Source organism: Vanessa atalanta, chromosome 13 (assembly GCF_905147765.1).
Source record: "Vanessa atalanta chromosome 13, ilVanAtal1.2, whole genome shotgun sequence".
NCBI classification, from domain to species: Eukaryota; Metazoa; Arthropoda; class Insecta; order Lepidoptera; family Nymphalidae; genus Vanessa; species Vanessa atalanta.
In genome coordinates, this window is record NC_061883.1 from 6,139,307 (window position 1) to 6,164,985 (window position 25,679).

Below are 25,679 nucleotides of genomic sequence, written 5' to 3' on the forward strand. Positions count from 1 at the left end.
CTATATTACCTTTTTCTTCGGTGGCAGTCAAACGTTTTCCTTTTTTGTTTGGTATCTATTGACGAAATTTAATGTAATCAATGACATAAAATGAGCATAAAAATAAAAATTCGTATCATTCAAATTGATATTCGTGTTTTATGCAATTTTTTAATCAAATTTAGCTTCGAATTCTAACCATTCGGCTATGTCGTACAAATATACGTCTTGAAATTTTAAATACTTACATATATTTTAGACTAAAACTAGTGCGAAGTCAGACCAACGCTATAAAAACTGTTCTAAATTATTCTCTATTACTTCTAAAATGCAACACTAAAGCAGGCTACAAAATAAAATAAAGGAACTAATTCAAGCTGCCTTACGTGGTGCCTCCGGACAATGTCCTCTTATTTATGTCCCAGAGCAAAAACCAACGTTATGAATGCGAGCCAGGCATCTATTTTACTTTCTTTGCCCATGTTAAGAGTTTTTTGTAAAACATGTTTCTAGTGATCCGTGGATAAAGGTTCTCTGTATGCACGGGGGCTAAGCAACATTTTTGCGGATGCATAATTCCGTGAAAAATACACGTGTATGTGCTGATAAAAAATTAAGCTTAAAATTTCATAAATATTATATATAAATATAAAATCAAGGAGGTTTTCCTCCATCAGTAACATTTATTTTTATTTTCAAGTATTTTAATATACCTGTATAAAATATTGTTATTGGTCAAATATTACAAGTTTTCCGATCTTTGCGTCGCATAAACTAAATACGAAAATAAAATACTACAAGGAGTTTTTTTATAAAATAATAAATAAATTATTACCAGATCCACTTAGTATTAAAGAGTATGAATAAAATAACTTTTTTAATAAATTGGTATGTATATCATAATCCTTGCTATAAAAAGTCAACCACTTACCAAAATATATCCAACGAAGATCATAATACTAGAGGCGGAATCTTCAATAAATTATTCACTCTCTATTTGCATGACAAACGACGGTTGAGAACGGTAAGGTCTTAGACCTTAATGGCACCTTGGCTCCTTGTTAAACTGCCCTTAATCGGTACCTACTCCACCCTTTCACACTTCTAAGGTACGTCACTCTTTAATGGCCCAGTGATTTTTCCACTCATATGCAAATGCCAGATTAGCATACATTTTGCACTCGTCGGCCATTTTTTTTCTGGCGAAATCTTGGACAACATTTAACTTAAATTTCTTTTTAGGAATATTATTTATGCATACATAAAAAATAGAAAAACTTTAAAATTTCCATGTAATGTATAATAATAATCACATTTGACTATTATTTTAGTAAGTAGTAAACATTTTGTAGCTATTTTTTTTTTCAGCATTTAAATGTGCCACTCACATTTATCATAAATTTATTTGCAAAATAACTTCTCTATACGACATTATAATTGGAACTACGCCGTAAACCATACATATACATCGATCAATACAACAAAAAGTATCTTGCGTTTATCATATATGTATCTGTTGTATACTTAGGTAATCTAGGGTTGACACTGCGGTTATAATATACCGCACGAATAATTTTTTTTACAATATGATTTCTTTTGACTTCAAGCAATACCATTAACTTCTCAGTACAAATACAAACAATGCATTGCAATGTCTGGTAAATTAAATATTAAAGCAAATAAAACGTCGGACGAAGCTGAGTGCATATTATAAAATCAGAAGCTCAAGCAAGTGACGTTCCTAAATTAGAACATCACAGTGAATTCCTCCGCAACATAAATGGAATAGTCGTGTAGTTTGAGCCCTGAAATACGAGATAATCTAAAGTACCTTCTATGTAAGTTAGCATAGTTAATGTCCCAGCATCTGTGTTGGATAGCGATTTCTGTGCGCCTGGAGCATATATGACGCAATGCGACATGAAATAAATATTACATTGTCCTTTTATTGTACCTGTTACGCATGCGAAGTCGTTAAGTTTTTTTTTTTTTTAATATCTGTGCAAAGATAACTTTCATAGATCCAAAAATTTTAAAGATATTTTTCACAAAAAGGGTTTATTTACCATAAAACGTTTATTCGTGTCTAAATCGTCGTATTTATGGGACTAACATACACTGGGACTGACATAACATGGGACTTATTTAAAAAAATCATATTTTCAATTTCCAAATAGTAGGACTCATCTTTGTAGTGATCACCCAAGTCCAAAAATCTCAATAACAATACTTTATATAGCTGTGCAGCACAATAGACATAAAATCTTAAATCGTATTGACGGTGTAATAAATGGTGAGAATATTTCCTTCAGTGCCAGTGTTTATGAGTGGAGTAACTGCTTTAAGCTAGGTTGAATAACTATATAATATAAAACTATCCGAAAAAAAAAGTTGTCGAAAAAGCCAAGGTTTTAATAAAGCAAGGAAAACGCTTACCGCATCATGGGACCGTCAGTTAAGCTGTCTTTAGTCATCATTGACATAGCTTATAACTTACTTTGGTCGGTTTAGTTCAATTGTTTCATCAGGCTTCCGTAGTAAAATCTACTTCCCCTGGAGTAATATGAATAATATTACAACAGGGAAAGTTACAAAAATCTCTCGGTATTTCGATTAAAACTTTTCAGAATTTGATCTATATTACTATACAATACAAAATATAATTATTATCTACCCTAATAACATAAGGTGAAAGACTTAATTTGAACATGGTTTCTACCTACTTAGTATAAGCTACTAAGTTTACATTTACTGGGTAACAAGCTTCGTCCCCGTTTGGGTGGGTACCACCTACTCAACGTATGTACAGCCATGCAGCAGTAATTTTTGTGTTCCGGCTTGAAGGATAAGTGAGCCAGTATAGGGACATAACATCTCAGTTCCCAAGGTTGATAGCGCATTAGAGATTCAAAGAAAGGTAAAATTTCCTTACAGCACCAGTGCCTATGGGCAGAGGTCATTTACCATGAGATGAGTCATTTGACCGTCCGTATAAGTTATAAAAAGTATAAAAATATGCATTACGGCTTATTAATTGCATACCAAGCTGCATTTATCGTATTTTAAAAATATTTTTCTTGTAATCTTTACAATGAAGAAATAATCGACTTTGATGCAAATAATTAAGAAACAAGAACAAAAAAGACGAACCCATCCTATCCATGCATCGCGTTGTTTATTCATCATCAGTATATCAGCAGACGAATAGTCTGGCGAATAAATTAGTTCAGTACTCACGTGAATTATTTTTACTTGCAATTCCATTCACTTGTATAGATATGCCAGTGATAAATAAGATATCAGTATAACAAATCTGTAGATATCTTCCAAACCAAAAATCACATTATTTAAAATTACTTAAATTGTTGCGATAACTTAAAATTTGTATTATAGTACATGATTTTATTAAACACTATAAAAATATTATATGTTATATGTGATTATAGTTAATAACGTTTGTAACGCCAACATTTACAGCCTAAATAAAGATTCGCATCAGTGCCGACTGAAGCTATTCTGAAGCCCTAGGACACACATGAATTTAGGACCCTTTTGCTAGATATTTACTAAAATGACAATGAAAACAATTTATTTTTAATTGTACGTCTACCACGAAAAAATAATTTGCTTATAGGTTTCAATTAAACGATGCGGTAATTTTCGTAAATTCTTAGAAATCTGATTGGTTGTCTTGTTGGTTGTTGTCTGGTTGGTTGAATCTTATGGCCATAGCATATCTATTAATATAATGAAGCGTCTATAGCTTTCAACTTTTAGTATCGACTATCGTCGCTAGCCTTTTGATTAAGATCTTAGTTATTTCTTACAAATACAGCAATTTCGAAAATATACATAGCAGTCAAAGTGTGTACAAACGTGTGAGAGAAATTGTTAGTTCTTCGGGGCCCCCTTTGGATGGGGGATCTGGGCACGTGCCCCGTGTGCCCTTATAGTAAAGACGATAATGATTCGTATATTTACAACTTAAGAAATTACGAATTCCCATTGATCTATTATGTTTGAATAACCTATTTAGACCGTGTGTTGTCATTATGTCAATCAAAAACAACTATTGGAATATCTAATAAATAAATATAATTAATTATATGTACATTTTGACTTTAAATAATTACGCATAATAAAAACAGTTTACTATGATTTAAAATGAAAATGAATACAGGTTTTTCGTTTATCTATAAATTCATTTTCTGCGTTCCTTATTTAAATTACACATTGCGTGAAATGGAATTAATCAAACATCACTCAAACCGTACTATATGAAAACCATTATAATATAAAATTAACGTCACCATTACATAGTAGGTACTAAAAGCGGAAACCTGCTGTTATTAAGTAGAGCTCCGTATTCAGTCATATGAAATTAGACTGTCGATTTAAGTACCTAATTTACGTTACGTAGAAATTCTAACAAAGATTAAAATAAAATGAGTGTCAAATTTCAATGCTATTCAAATTTCGAACCACAATTATTTAAATAAAAAGTCATTAAATTTTGCTTTTTACTTACGGTTATGGTTATGCAAAAATAAATTATTAAACAGCTTTATTCGTTTGAGTCAAGACAGATCTGATATAAAATAACACTTATCACGTTATAACAACAAACACCCTACTTCTTTTGGAAGTTTTATGTTGATTCCTTGTAATATTTGAAAATAGTTAAGCGGAAAACAATTTAAATTTTAGGGCTTAATAACTTCAATAGTCGAAAATCAGGCTTTTACATAAAAATGGTTAAATATACAATATCCTGGGCTAAGACTACTTCTCCGTTTGAGGAATAAGGTTAGGAACTATTTCTTCCGCATCACTCGATAGCAGATTAGCGGACACACATGTAGCAGATTTTCATCCAACACATGCAGGTTTCCTTATGATATTTTATTACAGTAATATACGGTGGTGCTTGCCCGGATTTGAACCCACAATCTATGTTAAGATTCAGATGTACTAAACACTAAATTATCTCGTCTTATTACAAAACTATTTCGGAATTAATAAAAGCAACAGTTTTTTCAGTCTTAGTTCTCAACTTCCCTCAGAATTACAGTTATCCGACTCAAAGTAACAATTCAAATTACAAACAAGATACTTCATTCCGGAAACAAAGAAAATTAACGTAGTCTACGCTGATTTCTATTTTTCAATGACGGTAATTCCCACAAAATACACAAATTGGAAGTTTTAATTACGAACTCTTGGGACTGGCGTGCTGAGTGAGGACTACAATGCATCTACCAAAACATTGTGATCTTATTATCCATAAAATGAGCACTAATTAAAACCTAATAATAAATCACTACAGATGTTTTTATAAGCCGAGTTGACCCAGTGGTTAGAACGCGTGCATCTTAACCAATGATTGCGGGTTCAATCCCAGGCAAGCATTACTGAATTTTCATGTGCTTAATTTGTCTTTATGATTCATCTCGTGCTCGGCGGAGAAGGAAAATATCGTGAGGAAACCTGCTTGTGTCTAATTTCAACAAAATTCTGCCACATGTGTATTTCACAAACCCGCATTGGAGCAGGCCTCAGCCCAGCAGTGGGAAATTTACAAGCTGCTTATGTGTTAAAAACAGATGTTATTACATATCTCCACATGTTGTTACATATCTACTATATAAACAGATGTTATTACATATCTGTATGTTTATTGCCTTGTTTTGTGTATGTGTGTGTGTGTTTGGTAGTTTGATAGATTCAGAATGACTGTTTATGTGTATTTTGGTTATATGCCCTTTGACTTACTTGTAATTGATCTAAGTTGGGTTCTGGATTCCTAGGCTAGCCTGCATGGTATTCCACTAGCCCGTCCATGATTAGGCTATCTCTGTTATAGATCGCTATATTAAGATTAATCTTCATTCGTACCGTTAACACCGTCTTTAAAAATAGTAGCTAAACCTCTTCAGACGTTAATGCCTCATTGGTTAGAGCTGCCTCCTAAGACTTCTGTTATTAATTCTAATTCCGGATCAGGATAATAAAGAGTTATTTTTTGTCAAGAATTATTGGAAACTTTACCGCTAAAATAAATAACATTACACTATTTATAGCAAAATATCGTACAATATACTCGTCTACGATTTGAACTAATAGACTACGAAGTCAAACTATAGTTGATGAGCTCCAATGTTTTGATTAATTAACCGCCCTCACCTACCCTTTTTACGGCCCTTGTGAGTTTATTTTCGTAAAAGATTAAAATATGATCGATTATGTCGTGGTAATAGGCATCGAGCTACGGCTTTGGTAACTGTTAGCCTTAAAAGGAATTATCATTAGTCAACTTTTTTTATCGTAAGAAATAACTCAGAATTTCCCAACTTAAATCTCTTAAATCTAATCATTATAATACTCCGTCAGACTTATTTAGTGATAATTCAACTCAATCGAATGTTCGACTCAAGCGTGAAAAGCTTGTAACATAAGGAATTCATTCAATGAGAGATTCATATAAGAGAGTTAAAATTGACTTAATATATAATCGTAATACAATATTATTACGATTTTGTGGGCATTTTATTAAAACAATATCAACTGTCACAGTACAAGAGCCATTGTTAATGTTAAGTATCTCTTATACTATCGTTAGTCTAGCACTTCTTTTGCTAGAGCGTTTATTTGATCGTAGGGCTTCGGCAAGCCTGCCGGTAGGTACCACCCACCTGATGTTCAACCGCCAAACAGCAATAATTAGTATTGTTGTGATATTGAAGGATGAATGAGCCAGTGTAACTGCAGCTAAATGGTAGATAACATAATAGCTCCCAAGGTTAGTGGCGCACATTGGTATGATGTAAGATTCCTTACATATCAATTTTAACATATCAAACAGCGCTAATGTCTATGGACGGTACATAAAAATAAGCCAGATTGGATGAAGATCAGTCCCTGGATCCAATCACGTGCCGGAAACGACGAAGCGCTTCGGGAAAAGGTATATAGTGCCCTTGTGCTTCGCTTGGCTCACTTGGGTCTTGGTGGAGGCACTACCATGCCCCCTTTATATTTATGCTTCGATAAGTTTAAGACTTTTTAACCTTATCGAAGCATAAATACTAAACTTATTTATATATTACTAGTTGTCGCTCGTGGTTTCTCTCGCGTTTAAGGAGATGGCCGTCAGCTGCTAGGCATAAAAAATCCTTTGTCCAATACACGTTCGAAGAGTAAGTGAACCAGTGTAAAAACAGACATACCCAGTAGCGTATGTTAAGATTTGACCTCCTGTGTACAAAATAAATTGAAAGAAATAAGGAAAAAATTAAAGAATTTAAGGTTTTATTATTAAAAAGCCATAATATTTTGACAGCATGGGCAGCGCCACCCAAAAACACAATAAAGCTGTGCCTCGGTGGAATAATAATTTTATTTTATTGACCTTAATTCAATTCAATTTCTTTAAAAACCCTCAATTAAAAAATGACAAAAAATGGCTAATGATTTTGAAATCTAGGCTGACTTTAAGCCCTGCCACCCCGGGCATGTGCTTAGTCCTAAAACAACTGTGTCACTGGAGGCACGTGACACGACATTTTAGTCCCCTGAGTCAATTCTAATAACATATAACGGTTATGATACGTTCCTGATTTTATTTCGATCCAAATTCGACAAATCCTCACCAAAATAAAACTTTAACGTAACTGAGGGTCGTTTCTACTTATTTATATCAGTTAAGATACGATCCCAATTATATTCCGAATCAACTTTGACCGAAGTGCAACTGGATGTGTTAGTACAATAGGAAAACGATTGAACGGCAACGATAACTTTTCGATCCGATTTCGATAAAGTGTCAATTTGTTAGTAGCATTGGCCCGGGTTTGGTAACGCATTGTATTGTGAGGTATTTGAATGAAGGTATATGAATATTTCTTACAGTGCCATTGTTTCTTTAGTCTGATATAAGTAGGCAATAAAGCAGATAAGTCGCCTAATGGAATGTGGTCATTTGGCACAGACAATGGCACTGTGAAAAATAATAATTTTAAATGGCGACTAATTAAAAAAAAATAACAACAATAATAAAAACAATTAATGATGTAATTGTTTTCAAAATTTCTCTTATTACGAGACGCCGTTCGAATTTCGCTGAATTGTTTGACATTAAATTATAAAGTTGAGAGTAACGGGTTCAATTGAAATTTGTTTTAACATTAATTTTGTTGGAAGTTGGACCTTCTTTGCTGCTGAGAATTAGTATAGAGACGAGTAATGAAGAAAACCCATTTAAAGTGTTTAAATAACTTTTACTTTAAGCATTGAAATTATTCAACGATTATGTCAATCGTGTTTTGTTATAAGAAGAGAATAAAAATGTACTTTTTGTCGTAATATGTTAACAGTCAGCGAAACAAAGTAAAAGAACACACTGTTTAATAAATTTGTTTTTTTTTTTTAATTATTTCAAATAAATTGTTGACTGTCTGTTTAAAAAAATAAAGTTTATTTAATTAATACAAATCACAGATACATATTTTCATCAAACACATAATAAGCAAAAAGATAATAATAACACAATCAGTATCGCTGCAAGTTCTTTCTCCATTCCTACTAATATACCAAACTTTTTAATTTTAATTTCTATATAAAAACAATTATAATATAAAGAAAGAAATCAGTGTCTAATAATTACTTTAGAACCACTAAATTACATTTATCAATAAAGCCGTTAATTGCTATTGTTCACATTCCATTGGAATCCCATTGGAATACTTTAAACGAAATTCTTGAAAGGAAGACTTCCATGAAACGCTGATCTGTGTCAGATTTACTAGACCGTCTAAATACTGAACGCTCATTAGTCGTTACGTCATCGGATATGATCGACCAATTACAATTCAGATTGAAGTAGTTTATTAACTTGATTGGCACTGCGAATATTTAAGAATAATATGATACATAAAAATTAATGTTTCGTTTTGTTACGTACTAAGTTTTTACGTTCACGTACAGTTTATATGGAACTTTATCCGATATTTTGGCACGTGAAATCTGACTTATGGGATTATGTGGTGTTCGACTTGAATCGATTAATTAATGAGAAAAAAGAAGACTAGCCTATTTAGTTAATTACCTAAATAGTTTAATAAAAATGAGGTTGGTGTGAGAGAAAAATAAATCATATTCTATTCAAACAAAGGGAATTCTATAAATGATTCATTAGTAAACTACAAAACGGACCATCTTACAATCATCTTTCCAGAGCATGTAAATTTCATAGACAGACTAATTTAAATATAACAAATGAAAATTGAAACGTATATAAAAAAAAATTGTCATCATTAAAATTAAACGAAACAATCTCGACATTTGAATGCATATGTTAGCTTATAGTTGAGACTCTACTTACACAGCGCAAACGTATGGCTGTTCAAACAGCAATGCTTACGGCAAATGTTGGTCTAATTATATGTGGACTGTTTCGCGATATGCAAAGTGTCAACGCTACATTTATTCACTGACGAACCAAAACTGCTAAAAGATTAACCTTTCGTCAGACAAGTTTGTGGAGTTAGGTATACGAAAAATACTACTTAAATATCAATGATTAAATAACGTAAGAGAATAACCTAAAACAAATACAGGCTCTGCCTTCTAAATACTATAATTATGTACGTACACACCATACCTAACTTTTACTTTTAAGCTTTTCTGCAAAGTCATCTGGGAAGGTACAAACAAGTTGGCAACTATTCTACAACTAAAAAGGAACTACGTCACATGTTAAAAGATAGGTTTCATTAAAGGCATTAGTTATATGTCAGTCGCTACGATTGAATGGTATATGTACCTATATGAGCCTTGATGATAATTTACAATTTGTACCATCGTTCTACGGATTCCATCAAACTACTTTAAAATAACTACCTTGTCAAACTTACATTGTCTTAATATAATATCATATCAAATCACAAACAAGATTCAACTAGAGCTATTTAATAAATGAAATATTCATCTAAAAGCATAATTATCCTATTTTTACAAGCGCTTCTTTTTATTTTTTACTTGGATTTTATGAACACGTAAAACATTCAGAATAGATCGCGTCACTTTAACAGATATTACAATAATGATAATTAAAAATATCAATATTGAAGCATACACATCAATCATAGTGTAAGCGACCCAGCTCATATTTCTTGCCGGATTCTTCATATAATCAGCTCCTTTATTTCTTATTATATATTCTATCCAGAACATGGCTGTATCCAAAGCGGTCATCGGTCTATCCTTAAATGCTTGGGATATTTCTTTAGCCTTTTCTATATAAGAATTATTATTTAAAATTTCATTGAGAGAATCGTATAAGGTTTTTTCATTAATATCGTGATACTGGAGGATTTTGCCGAAGCCCGCTTCTTCGACGAGAAGCAAGTTGTTAAATTGATCAGCATATATTGGAACGCCGATGAGAGGTACTCCATTAAATATAGCTTCTTGCGTTCCTATCAAGCCGCCGTGTGATACAAACACTTTAATATTACGATGTGCTGAAATATAATTATATTTTAATTAGCACATTTTGAATAGATTAAAATCTAAAGATTTATACGAGTCAGGTTTTATGTTAATAGATAGGTACAAGTAAATAGATTATATGCCAAATAACATGCCAAACAGCATCCAGAATTTTCAGTCATATAACTTATTAATCGGATGTTTCTAGGTATAGGTAAGTAAATAATAAATAGCGTATGGTCATAGGATTACTTTTAATATATCATTAAACCCTTTTGTGTCCAAACTCCAAAAGATTCGGCATACGCAGATATAGTAGTAAGAAGTTATAAATTAATACGAAAATTATCTTGGTGGTATGGGTTTGTACAGGCTCATATGGGTAGGTACCACCCACTCCTCATATATTCTACCGCCAAACGGCAATCCTTAGTTTTTTTTTTGTCTCAGTTTGGGGATTGTATTGAAGATTCTATCAGGTGACCCATTTGTTTGTGAACCTACTATCATAAAATTAATAATAGATCAAATAAACTTACCAAGAATTTCCTTTTGAGGTAACCATTTACGTGTAACCAAATTACTAGGTTTGTTATCTAACTGGTCGTCCTCCCATTTCCATAGTATTGTTTGTTTCAGTCTTCTAAAAACATTTAGAAATGCCACCTTCTTGTCTAGTGGTAACTCAGAACTCCTAACGTTTGACCCGAAATTGATGTACACAACTCCATTATTTGATTCATCCAAAAGTTTCTGAAGATCCTGAAATAATACACAATTTAAATTTTTTAATATGTATTCTTAAACTTATAATGTAAATAAATTAAAAATTAAAATTAAGTGCAAACAAATTTTCATCAGATTTTCAATTTAGATAGTAGCTACGAAAAATTTAATTAAATAATAATAAAAATTATTTGTCCTCTCAGTACGCCATAAAGCCATTGCGACCAAATAATTAAATTATAAAACTTTTCGAATTTAATCTTCATAATCAGATAATAATTAGACATAATTTTATTTAAATTATATTTTCATGATTCAATTTTATTTTATGTATATTTAAAAATAAATATAAAGCTATAAGATACTTTACAAGTTTTTAATCAAGTACCCAAAATAAAATCAGAGCTGCGAGCTATTAAAAAATCCTTGAGTACTTTAGTTTCATTAAGTTCTCATAAAAGATATGCGTGTTAAATTACCTCTGGCAAACTTGCATTACTGTTGGACAGATGAACTCCTCCAATTTCGATTATATTGGGTAACAGAGCTGAGGGTGTATCGTAGCTGAAGTGGCTATTGATCATCATCAATGACACATTCTTTTGCAATTCGTACAAACTCGGCACATCATTCGCTATTTCTGGTAAATATTTTACAACCAATTCCTCTTGTTTCTTCAAATACCAGAATCTCCACCAGAAATAATCATAAGCCGTGAAATAGAAATTCCTAAACCTTCCCCAAAAACTCGTCGGGTCTTTTACATCTAAAAATTCTGATGTCACTGTAGCGAGTTGTAGAGGGTTTCTATTTACAACATTATGCCTCATGCAATTACCAAATGTCGTGACTAATACTAATGGTGTATTATATTTGTAAGCTAGGGTATACAAAGCCTCTTGGTAAAATTGTTCACTTATGACCAAATCAAAATTGTTGTCTTTTTTCAAAAAAGCTTTGACGTCAGTTGAATTTAACGTTAATTCTGTAAAAGCTACACCACCTGCCCACAGGATATGTTTATGGAAATCTTCAGCTGTCATATTAACCATAGTAAATACGTTCGGTCTTTCTGTGCCTGCGGACAATGAAAAATATATATGAAAAATATTTAGTACGTGATATTTTTTTCATTTAAGCTATATACGTATTTATACATATCAGAAGTTATAAGCTGAATTTCTCGAAGAATCAAATTTGAAGAGGTTTATTAATATTTAATGGTACAAACTAAAAAATGAGATATTTGATGTTTTCCTTATCGTTGACAAACCAACAGATACTAAAAATCCTATTGTACAAGATATATTATAGATACTAAACGTGTGCACAAACAAAGATGCCCTCTAAATTCCTTCATTCTCATAATCCCTGGCAGTTTAAGCAATAGCAAATTTCAAACTCAGAGATGCTACTTCGATAACAGAAAAAACCAATAACATTATTGGGTGTATCAGATGTTTGAACTTAACGAACGAGGCAGTTTGATATGATACCACTCAAGCCTCGGCTAGCTGTTGAACAAAATACACCCTTTTCCGATTTGACGATTGACAATACCAATCAATTTTTAATAAGATATATTATTCTATACGAGGTCACACTGGGAACATTAGTCTGTCTAGCATCAGAGGAGGACCATACATGCTATCGTGACGACGTCCGTAGTCGAGTAGTGTGTATACCGGTTCTCATGGGTACGCCACTCCGAGGTCCCGGGTTCGATTCCCGGCCGAGTCGATGTAGAAAATGGTCATTAGTTTTCTATGTTGTCTTGGGTTTGGGTGTATGTGGTACCGTCGCTACTTCTGATTTTCCATAACAGTGCAAGTGCTTAGCTACTTACATTGGGATCAGAGTAATGAATGTGGAGTTGTCCAATATTTATTTATTTAATACTATCTGTATCGACAACAATAAATGTTAATTAACGTTAAATGACAGAGAATATTATCTGCTTCGATAATATTTAATTAAACATGTCACACGTCTCCCCATAATCACAATATAATTGATAAGCATTTCATTCTACGATTCTAAAAGCATAATGTTGTTGAAACATATTTAACTAACATAACTATGTATTTCAAATTGTTCTTGTTCTTCTTGGTAGACTCTACATCCGAACTTGTAAAAGCCTACGTGAATAAAGTATAGTTTGATTTTGATATGACTCGTATAAAAACGCTATTTCGTATCGATTATTGTCACCTCAAATACTGCATAATTTATTTTTACCATATTTAATAAGAAGCAAATTATTGAATTTATTCATACGTGGGCATTGAGATTTGATAACCCTATACAGCCAGTCTTTTTTATGAAAACGGACGGGAGGGCGGACGGGCAAATGGGCCTACTGATGGTAAGTGGTCACTACCGCCATAGACAATGGCGATGTAAGAAATCATTCCTTACATCGCCAATGCGCCACCAACCTTGGGAACTAAAATGTTATGTCCCTTATTCCCGTAGGAACACTGCCTCGCTCACCCTTCAAACCGGAAAACAACAACACTGAGAATTACTGTTTGGCGGTAGAATACCTGATGAGTGGGCGGTATCTACCCAGACGGGCTTGCACAAAGCCCTGCCACCAAGTATTCACACTCGTAATTAAATAGAACGATCGATGATATGTTACTGTTTGTTACAATAATAAATGAGAGTTAGTAATGTAGCTTATATTAATTAAATATTTTTAAAGCATATATAAACGTCAACAAATAAGTTTCATCATCAAGTTAGGCGTGCGTAAATAAAGTATAATATGATTTCAACAAATCGACTAATTATCGTAAAAAAGTTCCTGGGTCAGACTGTTCTACAGCATTGGATGGTGACATAATTATGTCTATTTTAGAATTCCAAATTTTAATCCACATGCATATTTACCCGAAATACGTTAATAATATTTAAAAAGAGGGAACAGTTCATTGTTATACAAGTAAATTCGATAGCCAAGACTATTTAAAATTAGGGGATCAGAAACTAAGGCAGGAGACACAACTAGTTAGTGGAAAAACAATATAATAGAAAAACTGATGACTAAAAATAGAAGATTATTTTGGCAGAGGTAACACAGATTAGAGCCGAGATGGCCCAGTGGCTAGAACGCGTGCATCTTAACCGATGATTTCGGGTTCAAACCCAGGCAGGCACCACTGAAATTTCATGTGCTTAATTTGTGTTTATAATTCATCTCGTGCTCGGCGGTGAAGGAAAACATCGTGAGGAAACCTGCATGTGTCTAATTTCAACGAAATTCTGCCACATGTGTATTCCGCCAACCCGCATTGGAGCAGCGTGGTGGAATATGCTCCAAACCTTCTCCTCAAAGGGAGAGGAGGCCTTTATCCCAGCAGTGGGACAGTTAGGGGCTGCTAATGCTAATGCTAAAACACAGATTATGCCGTAACTAATTTGACGAGTAATCCTTATGAAGACTTTTAATTTATTACTGTTAACAATTTGAACGCGCTTAAAATCTATCAAGCCCAGTATCTTATCCAAGACCCTTAACTCATAAGCTAAAATATGTTTAATGAGTTATTAAACATAAAATAGAATATAATAACTATCTTTTAATTTAACAATGTGCTCATGCTGTTCGAGTGTTTGTGTATTTTATGAGAATAAATATTGTTCAATCTAAAGGAATTTTGTTGATTTAGAAATTGTATTGGTTCATTTATATCAATACATATTATGTAATAACCGAAACGTAAAATTAAAATTTTATTTTATTAACGGTTTCTTTTCAAGCCCTGCTTAATGATAAAACCGGTAAGTATGAGTAATTGTTGCCTACTGGGCATATTTGTTGTTTTATAAGTATATTTAGAAATTTGATTAGTTAGTCGTCTCCAAAACTGATTAATGTAAACGAAATATTTTTTTGTTTAATCTTGAATGCCATTTTTATTTTCCTTCATTTGTAGATGATGTAAAATTTGTTTTATATTTAATGTTTGATCATTATTTCCAGTGCTTTTACAAATGTGTGAAGATTAAATTATTTCGAAATTTCATCTATATTATATCTGTCTTATTCTATGTCTAATTTATTTTTAAATAAGATAACACATTGTTACCTAGAGCGAGTACTTACTATATTAACACTTTCCCGTATTTTGAAGAGCTAAAGACCCATATTCTTATAGGCAGTTTCATTATCAAATAGGAAATAATTAATAGTTATGACTTAATAATGTAATAAATAAAATATGATAAATAATGTTTTCGACAATATTACTATTGTCAAAATGTATTATTGACATTTAGACCAAGAAATTAAATAGTGGCCTTTATGTGTGCACGATACGAAGCCTATCGTGCACATGCTTTCTACTGTGATAAATTGGAAAAGTATAAATGAAAATAAATCTTGCGTTTCTCGAAAATAACATAATCGTTTTTGGAATAAGCGAAAATTTTTTGCAAATACCCGTGTCACCATATCAGACAAAATCTCTCATTTTCTCGAAATCGACTTTGATATAGTTACGACCTTTTTAACAACGGGAGCAGTATAATATTGCTACTGTCGCGAACTTTATTTATTTTTATTTGTCTGTTATTCTGTCAATTACCCACTGCTGGGCTAAGGCCTCCTCTCCCTACGAGGAGAAGGTTTGGAACATATTCCACCGTGCTGCTCCAATGCGGGTTGGTTTCTGCCAACGAAATTCTGCTAAACATGTGGCAGAATTTCGTTGAAATTAGACACATGCAGGTTTCCTCACGATGTTTTCCTTCACCACCGAGCACTAGATGAATTATAAACACAAATTAAGCACATGAAAATTCAGCGGTGCTTGTCTGTGTTTGAACCCGTAATCATCGGTTTAGATGCACGCGTTCTAACCACTGGGCCATTTCGGCTCAATTTTTCACTGTATATACTAAGCTTACAGTGAAACAGCCCCTGATGTATTATTATTTAGCTAAAGGTTTTATTGCAAAACAGTGTTTTTAATCATTTTAATAAAAATTAAACGGTAGTTCAAAGCAATTCCCTTATAAACCGATCATATACCTACTTTTTATTTTAATCGAAAGCTTACCCAGTAAAAACAGGCGGACGGACAAAATGAAAGAAATGTATGTTTTGCTTTTGGTAACTTGGAAATCATCAATATTCAGTTTAAACAAAATGGGTATAGATTGAAATCATTCATTCCCAATCGAATTTAACTGATACAAATAACAGTTGGTCATCATTATCGTCATCATTAGCCCACATTCGTCCACTGCTGGACATAGGCCTCTCCAAATGCACGCCACTGTGGTCTTTCTTCGGCAACTCGCATCCAGTCAGCCGTCTTGCGCAAATGATCACTCCACCGTGCCTGAGGACGTTCTACACTTCGTTTGTCGAGGACGCGGTCTCCACTCTAGACAACATTTTCCCCAACAGTTATCGTTAACTAATATTTAATTTAAACTCACCTAATATATCCCAAATCTTTTTATCATCGACTAGGACCTCGTGGTAATTCGACGGTGGATCTTTTTCTTTCTGCGATGTTATGACAGTGACATTGTGTCCTCGGCGCGCTAGTTCCACACCGATTGGACGCAGCAATATATAATGTGATACCGACGAAAACGGTATAATATATAAAATATTTGCCGGCTCAACGATGTTTGTTAACAGAGGCACTAACAATAATAACAACAACCCATTCTGTAATTGAAAACAGTTTATTTATTAATCATAATTGTATGTAATAAATGTTATGTAATACATTACATATCATTTTTTTAAGTAAATGTTATGTACTGTATTATTTAATAAAAATTACAATTGTAAATACTTGCGAAAACTGTGCGGGTTTTATAGTCTTACGTAGAACTTATTGCTTTTGCAAATTAATATTTTTTTTTTTAACTAAATTCTTGTAATTAAGACTAGTGTCATGAGAATTAATATAATGTAATAAAATATAAATTTATCGTAAAAAGATAATTAATTTTATTAATTAAGGCATATATTGTCTGACATTCAAGGAAATGTTACAATTTGTGTTCGTGAAAAATTTATAGAAATAAATATAAATATAATCAATATAATATAAATCAAATCAGTCAATAATATTATCAAGTTAATAACTACGATTAGGTACATATTACCAGTGGCGTATTATAGGGGCGGTTCGCCCCGGGACGCCAGTCTTGGGGGGCCCCCAAATACATCTGCGTTCCTCTGATCAAATCCTAAACAAGACTTTAAAAATGTGCTTAGTACCTACATAATTTCATCAAGATCATTCAGCTTTGCCGCCCCGGCCCTTGACGGGCTTAGTCCGCCACTGCATATTACACTTATAGGTGAAACATACTTTTCAACATTGTTCATTATTTAATACAGATTTCAAAAACATTTCTAATGTGTTTTTAATATATAAAATTATTTCAGAAATCTAAATATATTATTTAAAATTATTAAATTAGAATAAATACTTACCATTTTCGCGGTAATATTTACACTATATTATTATCACACACTAATGTAATCATACAGTATATTGAGGCACAATTCTCTTTGCAAACTAATAAATATTCCTAACCAAGAATACGTCACATCTCTAGAACATGAAGTTCGAAATGTAAATACACGGTGCACGGTGATCTGCGTGCAATTATTAGAAGTCGTAATCTTATCTGATCATTTAAGTAGTAATAAAAAAAAAAAACTTATTCAATTATTTCATAATATTTGTTTATCCTGTATTTTGGAAAACGTCAATTGATTTGTGTATATATATGACCATGAACACTCCTTTTGTCTTGTACATGTATCATAAGTGATGACCCTGAATCGAAACCAAGTACATCCGGCGCGTGATAGAATAATTGATTACTTTTATCAATTGATGCACACTGCAACTACAAGCAGAGAATTGTATTAAAAAAAAACCGCCAAGTGCGAGTCGGACTCGCCCACGAAGGGTTCCGAAGCCAAAATAACATATACCTTTTGTTTATGAAATACAATTTTTTATTTTTAGATTTGAGTTGCTTGAATGAATGATAAATTGCGGTTTACGATTTATGACGTATGAAAAACATCTACTTACTAGATTTCGTTCAAACCAATTGTCTGTGGAAGTTCGCAAATAACAGTCAATTCGTTTAGATGTTGACCATTTCATGCTAACGACTTTGATGAACATCCAAAAGACATTGTAACGCGAGCAAAATTGTTATTGGTAAATATCGCAAGTTAATCATTAAAATACCGTTGCATTGTGGTCGCCTCACCTTAAGCCTAAGACGTCATAAGATGACTAAGGAAATTTTCCTGCTAAGAAAAACCTCACCTCTTGACCAACCAAAAAAAAAGACATAAGCAAAATAATATGAACATAGTTACCAATGACACATAAAATAAGAAATAAAAAATTCATTTTAACGAAAAATATTGGATTTTTATTTTTATTTAATGTACCTAATTTTTTTATTTTTAATTACGAATACTTAATTATCCTATAACATATAGACATGTAATATATTAAAACTCATCTTACCTGTAACTAAAATTTAACTTGCCTGGACATTATGAGGGATTAATTTTAATTTTAAAAAAAAATTAAATTAATTTATTTTCTTCAATACACAGGCAGGCTAACAAATGGTTGTCACTGAAACTGTATAAAATATAAACCATACCTTACATAGTCAAAGCGCCTTAAACCTTGGAAACTAAGATGTTATGTCCCTTGTGCCTGATGTTACACTAGCTCACTCACCTTTAATACTCTTGCTGGGCGGTAAAATATGTGGTGACTGTAAGGTGCCTTTACAGATGGGCCTGTAAACCACAACCTATCATTGGATGAAAGATAAATAGGAAAATTCCTACAGAACCCTTTTCAATATCAAAATAGAACCATACTTACATATTGTGTTGTTTAACCTTATTATGATATTTTATGCGTAGAGTTATCTTTAAATCAATATACTTCTTTATATCGTATGGAATATTGCCTTATAGGTCAGATCTGTAATTGACAAGTCATTGACAATTCAAGTAAACTCTGGTTGAACGCGTCGTTTCGACGTATTTGTTTCTTAAGTTAAACAACTTAACCAACAAAAGACTAGCTTTCTTTAGCAAATTTACTACTACACTACAACTAAACATATAATATGTCTACCAAATATAGCCTCCATAGTTACCTAAACGTATCGTGCCGTACATTTCTTACGTACCAATTATCATCCACGAAAAGCAACAAGAGTGATTTGTTTGTCGCAGCGCACTGGATATGGTTACATTTAGATTTTTTAATAATTAATTCAAAACTTTTGAGCCAATGTTCCAATACCTTATAGCTGCCCGCTCCGATTTCAAACGTCCCTTCGTTCCCATTTCTCGGAAAGTTGAAATTTCCAAAAATCCTTACTTAATGGAAGCTTACCTTATAAAATGGATCTATCTTCCAAAAATATGCTTTGTAGTAATAATGTGCTCTAGTTTTAGCTGTGTGCTGAAAATTAGCCAGAACAAACGATTTCATAAACATAGATAAGAATATTACGATAAACGGAAATGTTTCGATTTTGAATCGAGTATGAATGGATGAAACGAATGAAGACAAATCGAATTATTTGCGAGAACAACTGCGCCTTGTATATTTAATTTAGTTATCTATCCTGGTAGTTAAACTAGAATGATATTAATAATTAATACTATGGAAAAACTACTTAAAAATATAAGAAGAAATTATGTTATATTTATTTTTAATAAGGAAAGTGATTAATGGTTTAAGTCCAAATATTGTTGTGGTAACTAAAAAAATATTTAACATGACTTTACACCAGTTTTCGACGTTTAATCCCATAATTAGTTTTATGTGATTTCGAAACGCCTATTTTATTTTCTTTATTTGATACACTAAACAGGAAACGACACAACAACAAACGTAGAATATTGCGTAGTAGGAATACGTCGTAGTATAATTGAACAAATTTAATTATTGCGAAAATTCTAGGACGACTGCTAAGAACTGGTTAATGGAACATGCGGAAGCTATTTACAATCGTCTGGGTTATTTTTAGAATCAAAATGCCTTATCTCAGTGCATCACTTTACGATCGTTGACTGGCTGATATTAACGTAATGGCCATGACGGATGCGTTGATTGGATAAAAAAGACAATCGTAATAAAGGTGAATGCAAATTTATTCTTAAATTAGCCAATCAGCGTCGACGTATACATAATTTAAATCTTACTAATAAGTTTACTTTATAAAAATCAGTTAGATCCTTTTACTTAGATATTATCATTAAATAAAAAAATCTATTAACTTCGCATTAAGCCAATAATTTACTGTATAATTCAGTGTTTTTTTTACCTTGGGTGGGTTTTAATATCAAAATTATTTATTGTTGGCAGACACTTAGTATTAACAAAAACGATTGAGGATTTTGGTTTGTAAATCCGCAGTAGTAAACGCAACTAAATATCGTAAATTGGTATTTGAGCGTGTTTTTTTTTAAAGAAATTGATTTTAAATATTGCACTAATGTCCAATTACCTTAATAGATAAAGAAGCTTATTTATTTTATACATTTTTATTTTATTTTTATTTTCAATAGGACAACCTACACAAATACATTTTAAAATTATCTTGACAAATGTTCTACTACATACAGATAGTCTCACCATCCGCTATTAAAATAATCAAAAAGCCGTAATATTAAAAATGAATTACGCATATTAATAACATAACTTTAGTAATATGCGGGCGAAGCCGGTAACTACCCGGAGGTCTAGCTAAGTCTTCCATAAAGTTAATCTTCTGTCATTTTATGTTAGTAATAATTACAGTACAGTAAAAATATGAATAAGTGTTATCTATAAGTTTATAATTATATATATAATCCTTATGAGTTTTTGTGAAGACGAATGAATTAATGCATATTCATGTTCACAAACAAAAAAGTCAAACAAAAACAGTTTATCTAACTGATATTGCTGATCTGTGACACGTGTAAAGTTCAGCGTTCTAATCTAATCAACCCACTGCATTATTCTGTACCTAATAGGCAATGACAACACAGTCCAGTAGCTATACTAACTAATGACGACCATTAATGTGATCTATAAAAAAGTTAGTAATATCAGAAAAAAATATGTTTGAAACATACTCGTAAAAACATAATTCTCAACTTTGCCATAATGAATATGGCATAATTAATATTTCGACAACTGGGCGAACACTAGTTCATATTATTTAGTAGTATTAATTACTCCAAGAGCTTATATTACATACGAGTTATCAATAAAATAGTGCATATTATGACGTAGATAAAGACTACGTCATAGATATGGATAGTCATATGTAAACCCTTGATCCCGTTGATCTTGTAGCTAGTTTAAACGACTGCAGATCTCGTAGTCTCCGGTGTTTATTTACAATTACATTATTGTGATTACATACAAACGTAACTATACGACCCAAAAACCATAAGATCCTTCTACCCTGTACACGATAGCTTGATCTTTTTGACAGATGTAAATTTTTCTGATCGACATAACTTGGCAATGACGAACATATCATTTTCTTAATTTAATGAATTTACAAATTGGAAAAAAAAAATACATATAATACAAAAGTTCCTATAGATTCAAGCGTTATCCGAAAATCCTTATTAAAGATCATAGTTAAGTTCTTGTTACGAACGGGGGTCCTTTTGGTTGGGGTCTCTTTAGCTGGTATAACTCTTTTTAGAAAAATAAGTTAATAATATTGCATTCATCGTTCCATCGACAGTTATAAATATATGTTATATTTTCAGTTTCTCATCACTCTGTCAAAAAGATCAAGCTAACTTGAGCAGGGTATAAAGGTTAGCAATCATATAATTGAATATTTATATTGAACCATCTATAAAATTTATAATATTCCAGTTCGTATGTGCTTACAATAAAAATGCCATTCAATAAAAAATTAGCAAAATAAAAACAGGTTCATTTATTTTTGTATGTATACCCCAGAAGTAAAAAGTTCACTTCTAGCAGAATAAAGAAAGTGTTCTTTCTAACCGGAATTGAGCACTTCAGATCATGAACGGAGCACAGCACTGTTACGATATAGAATCCCACAAAACTTATCCTTGTTCAGTAAGGCCATTGCATGGGCTGTAGTAAGTAAAATCCAGGATATGATATAACCAAAACCCTTTTGGTCGAATAGCATTTGGCATTAATTACACTGCATTTAAAAATACAGTGTAATTGATGTATTTACCTGAGTGTATCACTAGTTATTAGATGATACGCCATAGGTAATCATTATTTATGGTTCGACATCTACTGTAATGATCTGTAATTATGAATAATTGTCTTACAATCAAGTATCTAAATGATATATCATGAGAACTGTCATCGCTTAAGATTTTTCATTCTCATTATAATTTGTCGAGATCAAAGTTAATTCTTATCTTTTTACTGTAATTAAATTTAAATAAGTACAATCACGTCTATTCAGTAATCGTATATCAGCAAAATTATTATACCTAGCTTTTAACCTTGATAATAATGAGCGCATGTTGTTCTGTGATTTTAGTTTTTGTGCTAAATATATATAATCTTTGAGATGTTTGTGTATGTACAATGTAGGTATATTAACAGTACATTAGAGATTATAATTTCGATTGCTGTATTCCGATTTTAAAGATTTTAAAACGAAAGTAACATAACATCTTTGATCCGGCGTTAAGCGTTTTATTAGTGGTGTCGATGGCGGTTTCGGAGAAATACCTTGAAAGGAAACTCTCGAAGTTGTCGAGAAACTCTGACCCAGGCGAAGTCATACAGGTTCTTCAAGTTACATCGCCTTCACCACGATGATTTAAATCGAAGTTTTACGATCAATGTATCCTATCATGACATATAGTACCGAAATGTGGACACTAACAGTGAGTCTGTAAATTACTAAGCAAACTATGCTTGGAGTATCCTTAAAGAATATTTTGAGAAAACCTACATACTTACTATTACTATATCTTCTCTTCAAGAGAAGAAATTTCTACTCCCTACGATGGGAAATATACGGAATGTTAATTTACTTTTACTTTCTAAAATGCTATATTTTATACTTCAACGATCGTGGATATTTCAATATTAGACACTCTCCTCCATCTTTGAGTATATAATTATGTACTTAACGGTGCAATTTAAATTATGCTAGATTCATAAAATACAAGAAATGGTCTTCTTTATCCAAGAAGGTTGTTGTAAGCACTTTCGAATCATGTTACAGGATTAAATTAAATATAAAGATACCAACGATTCGAAATTTAGTTATACTGAGAAGAACCGCCAAGAAACTTAGTGGAGAGGTCATTTTGTCAATTACAATATATAATGAACTATGTATTATGATTAATTTTAATTTGCTTTTGGACTTAAATTATATATATTTTCAAATTAATTTATTATTAACGTGAAATCGTTAAAAAAAATTACGTTGAAGTCAAATATTTAGTCCTTCTCGTACAATTTTGTAGACAATTTTATTTTTTGATGGAAGGAAAAAATATAATTAATTAAATAATAAACTATAATTAATAATTTTATAATACTGAAACAAAAAAAAAACACGTGCAACCTCATATAAAAATAAAGTCCACAAAAACGATTTCAACAATTTTGTCTCAATATTACTTACAATTTAAATAACAACTTAGGAATGTCTAATACCAATTGAGGTAGAACCTTGGATACCAATATATAAATTTATATTATATACAATTTCTTAGTACACTATTTAGACAACAATTAGTTTTTAGGCTGCTAATAATGCGTATATTATTCTGCAACAATAACATTTTTATGTTGTAACGCCATCTGTGTTTTAATCATAACACTATTAAGTAGAAACAAGCCAACTTTTAAATTCTGTAATTGCCACAAGAGGTGTGTCATACAGCCACCATTTTTTTTAAATTAAAGCATAATTATTTTATTCCATATTTAGATTTTCATTATTAATTTCTTAATAAATAATATATTGTTAACTCTTTTGCATCTGGAACCGAATAAATAATAATAAATTGTTTTCCATTGGATTTGTTTCCAACTAGTTTCTGCCTTCGGATTCACCCGCGCATTAGGGGGAGGGGAGGTTGTTTCAGGTGTTTAGGATACTCCAGTGGCATCATTTCTCGTTACAATTTGACTTATTCATGTTCAATGTAATAATCATTGTATACTTTAAGACCACTTGAATAAATAACTCCTTGCTTGAATTATATACGTTTTATTGGCATAAGTATGATGTGGAACGTTAATGGGACAAAAATTAAAGGTTTAAAAAGAAAATTTATTACAATATTTAAATACGTTAATTAAATACTGTTACACTAGACATCGTTTTTAATTTTGCTTTTTCTTTTCAGACACGCAATTAGGTTACTTTACGTTTTATTATGATAATAAATTAGGCTTTTTTTAATTGGTGGTAGGGCTTTGTACAAACCCGCCTGGATAGGTACCACCCACTCATCAGATATTCTGCCGCCAAGCAGTAATGTCTATGGGCGGTGGTGACCACTTAACATCAGCCACCTATTACAAAAAACATCCTTACTTTAATTATATTCAATTATATATTATAGGCCTCTTCACTCGGGAAGGCGCATCCTACTCGTTAAAATATTATCCGAGTGGCGCGTGCATTAGTATGAGTGAGATGTTCGTGCTTACAAAATGTCTAAGTGTGCGTAAGACGACTAAGAGTAAATATAACAAAAGATACGAATTTGTTAAGATTTATTAAGAAAACATATTTTATTTTAAGCAAAGGGGCGCGCCTTCGTGAGTGTATAGATCTATAACGATTCAAAAGTGACACAGTCAATACACAATACTAATTGTCGCTCGCGGCTTCGCTCGTTCTGGAGTTGGTTGTCAGGTGTTAGACATAAAAAAATCTCGTTGTTCTTCCTTGGAGTTTAATCTGGCTCAAACCAAATTTCATCGAATTCAGTTAAGAGGCTTCACCGTAAAAGAGCAACAGGCAGACAGACAGAGTTACTTTTGCATTTATAATATTGATTTTATATGTAAAGTGTAACGTGTAGAAGATAGTAATATACATTATTTTAAATCAGAAATCTATAATAACAATAAGTTCCCAGCCCTTTTATATTTTATTTGTTCCAGAACGAATTGAATTATTTAAAAAAAGCCATATAGAGTATATATTAAGATATATAATAATTTAAACTAGTATTTTACTACATCTATATAACATATACTGTATTAAAGATATTTAATTGTCGGAATTTAATTTTTTTCATTATTTTGAATTTAATTGTTGATCTCTTGTAAAGGCCCCGGGGCTGTAGCCCAAAGTCACGGTTGCAACCCCACATTTGGAATATGGTAATGTTTACACTGACGTTCCTAGGTAGACGTGTAAAGCCTTTGGTCAAGCAACTGAACCGTCTCTAGTCAGAAATATCTCGA

The 25,679-nt window shown here is 32.0% G+C and overlaps 1 protein-coding gene across 1 annotated transcript; it reads right to left on the minus strand.

The window, feature by feature from the left end:
* Positions 1–8,364: 8,364 nt before the first annotated feature.
* LOC125068259 (UDP-glycosyltransferase UGT5-like) lies at positions 8,365–17,847 on the minus strand. Its single transcript, XM_047677349.1, has 5 exons — positions 17,663–17,847; positions 16,645–16,882; positions 11,673–12,271; positions 11,007–11,229; positions 8,365–10,499 (listed from the first exon to the last, which is right to left on the minus strand). The coding sequence occupies exons 1-5, from the start codon at positions 17,663–17,665 to the stop codon at positions 9,988–9,990; spliced, it is 1,575 nt and encodes a 524-aa protein (XP_047533305.1). The 5' UTR covers positions 17,666–17,847; the 3' UTR covers positions 8,365–9,987.
* Between the last annotated feature and the right edge of the window lie 7,832 nt (positions 17,848–25,679).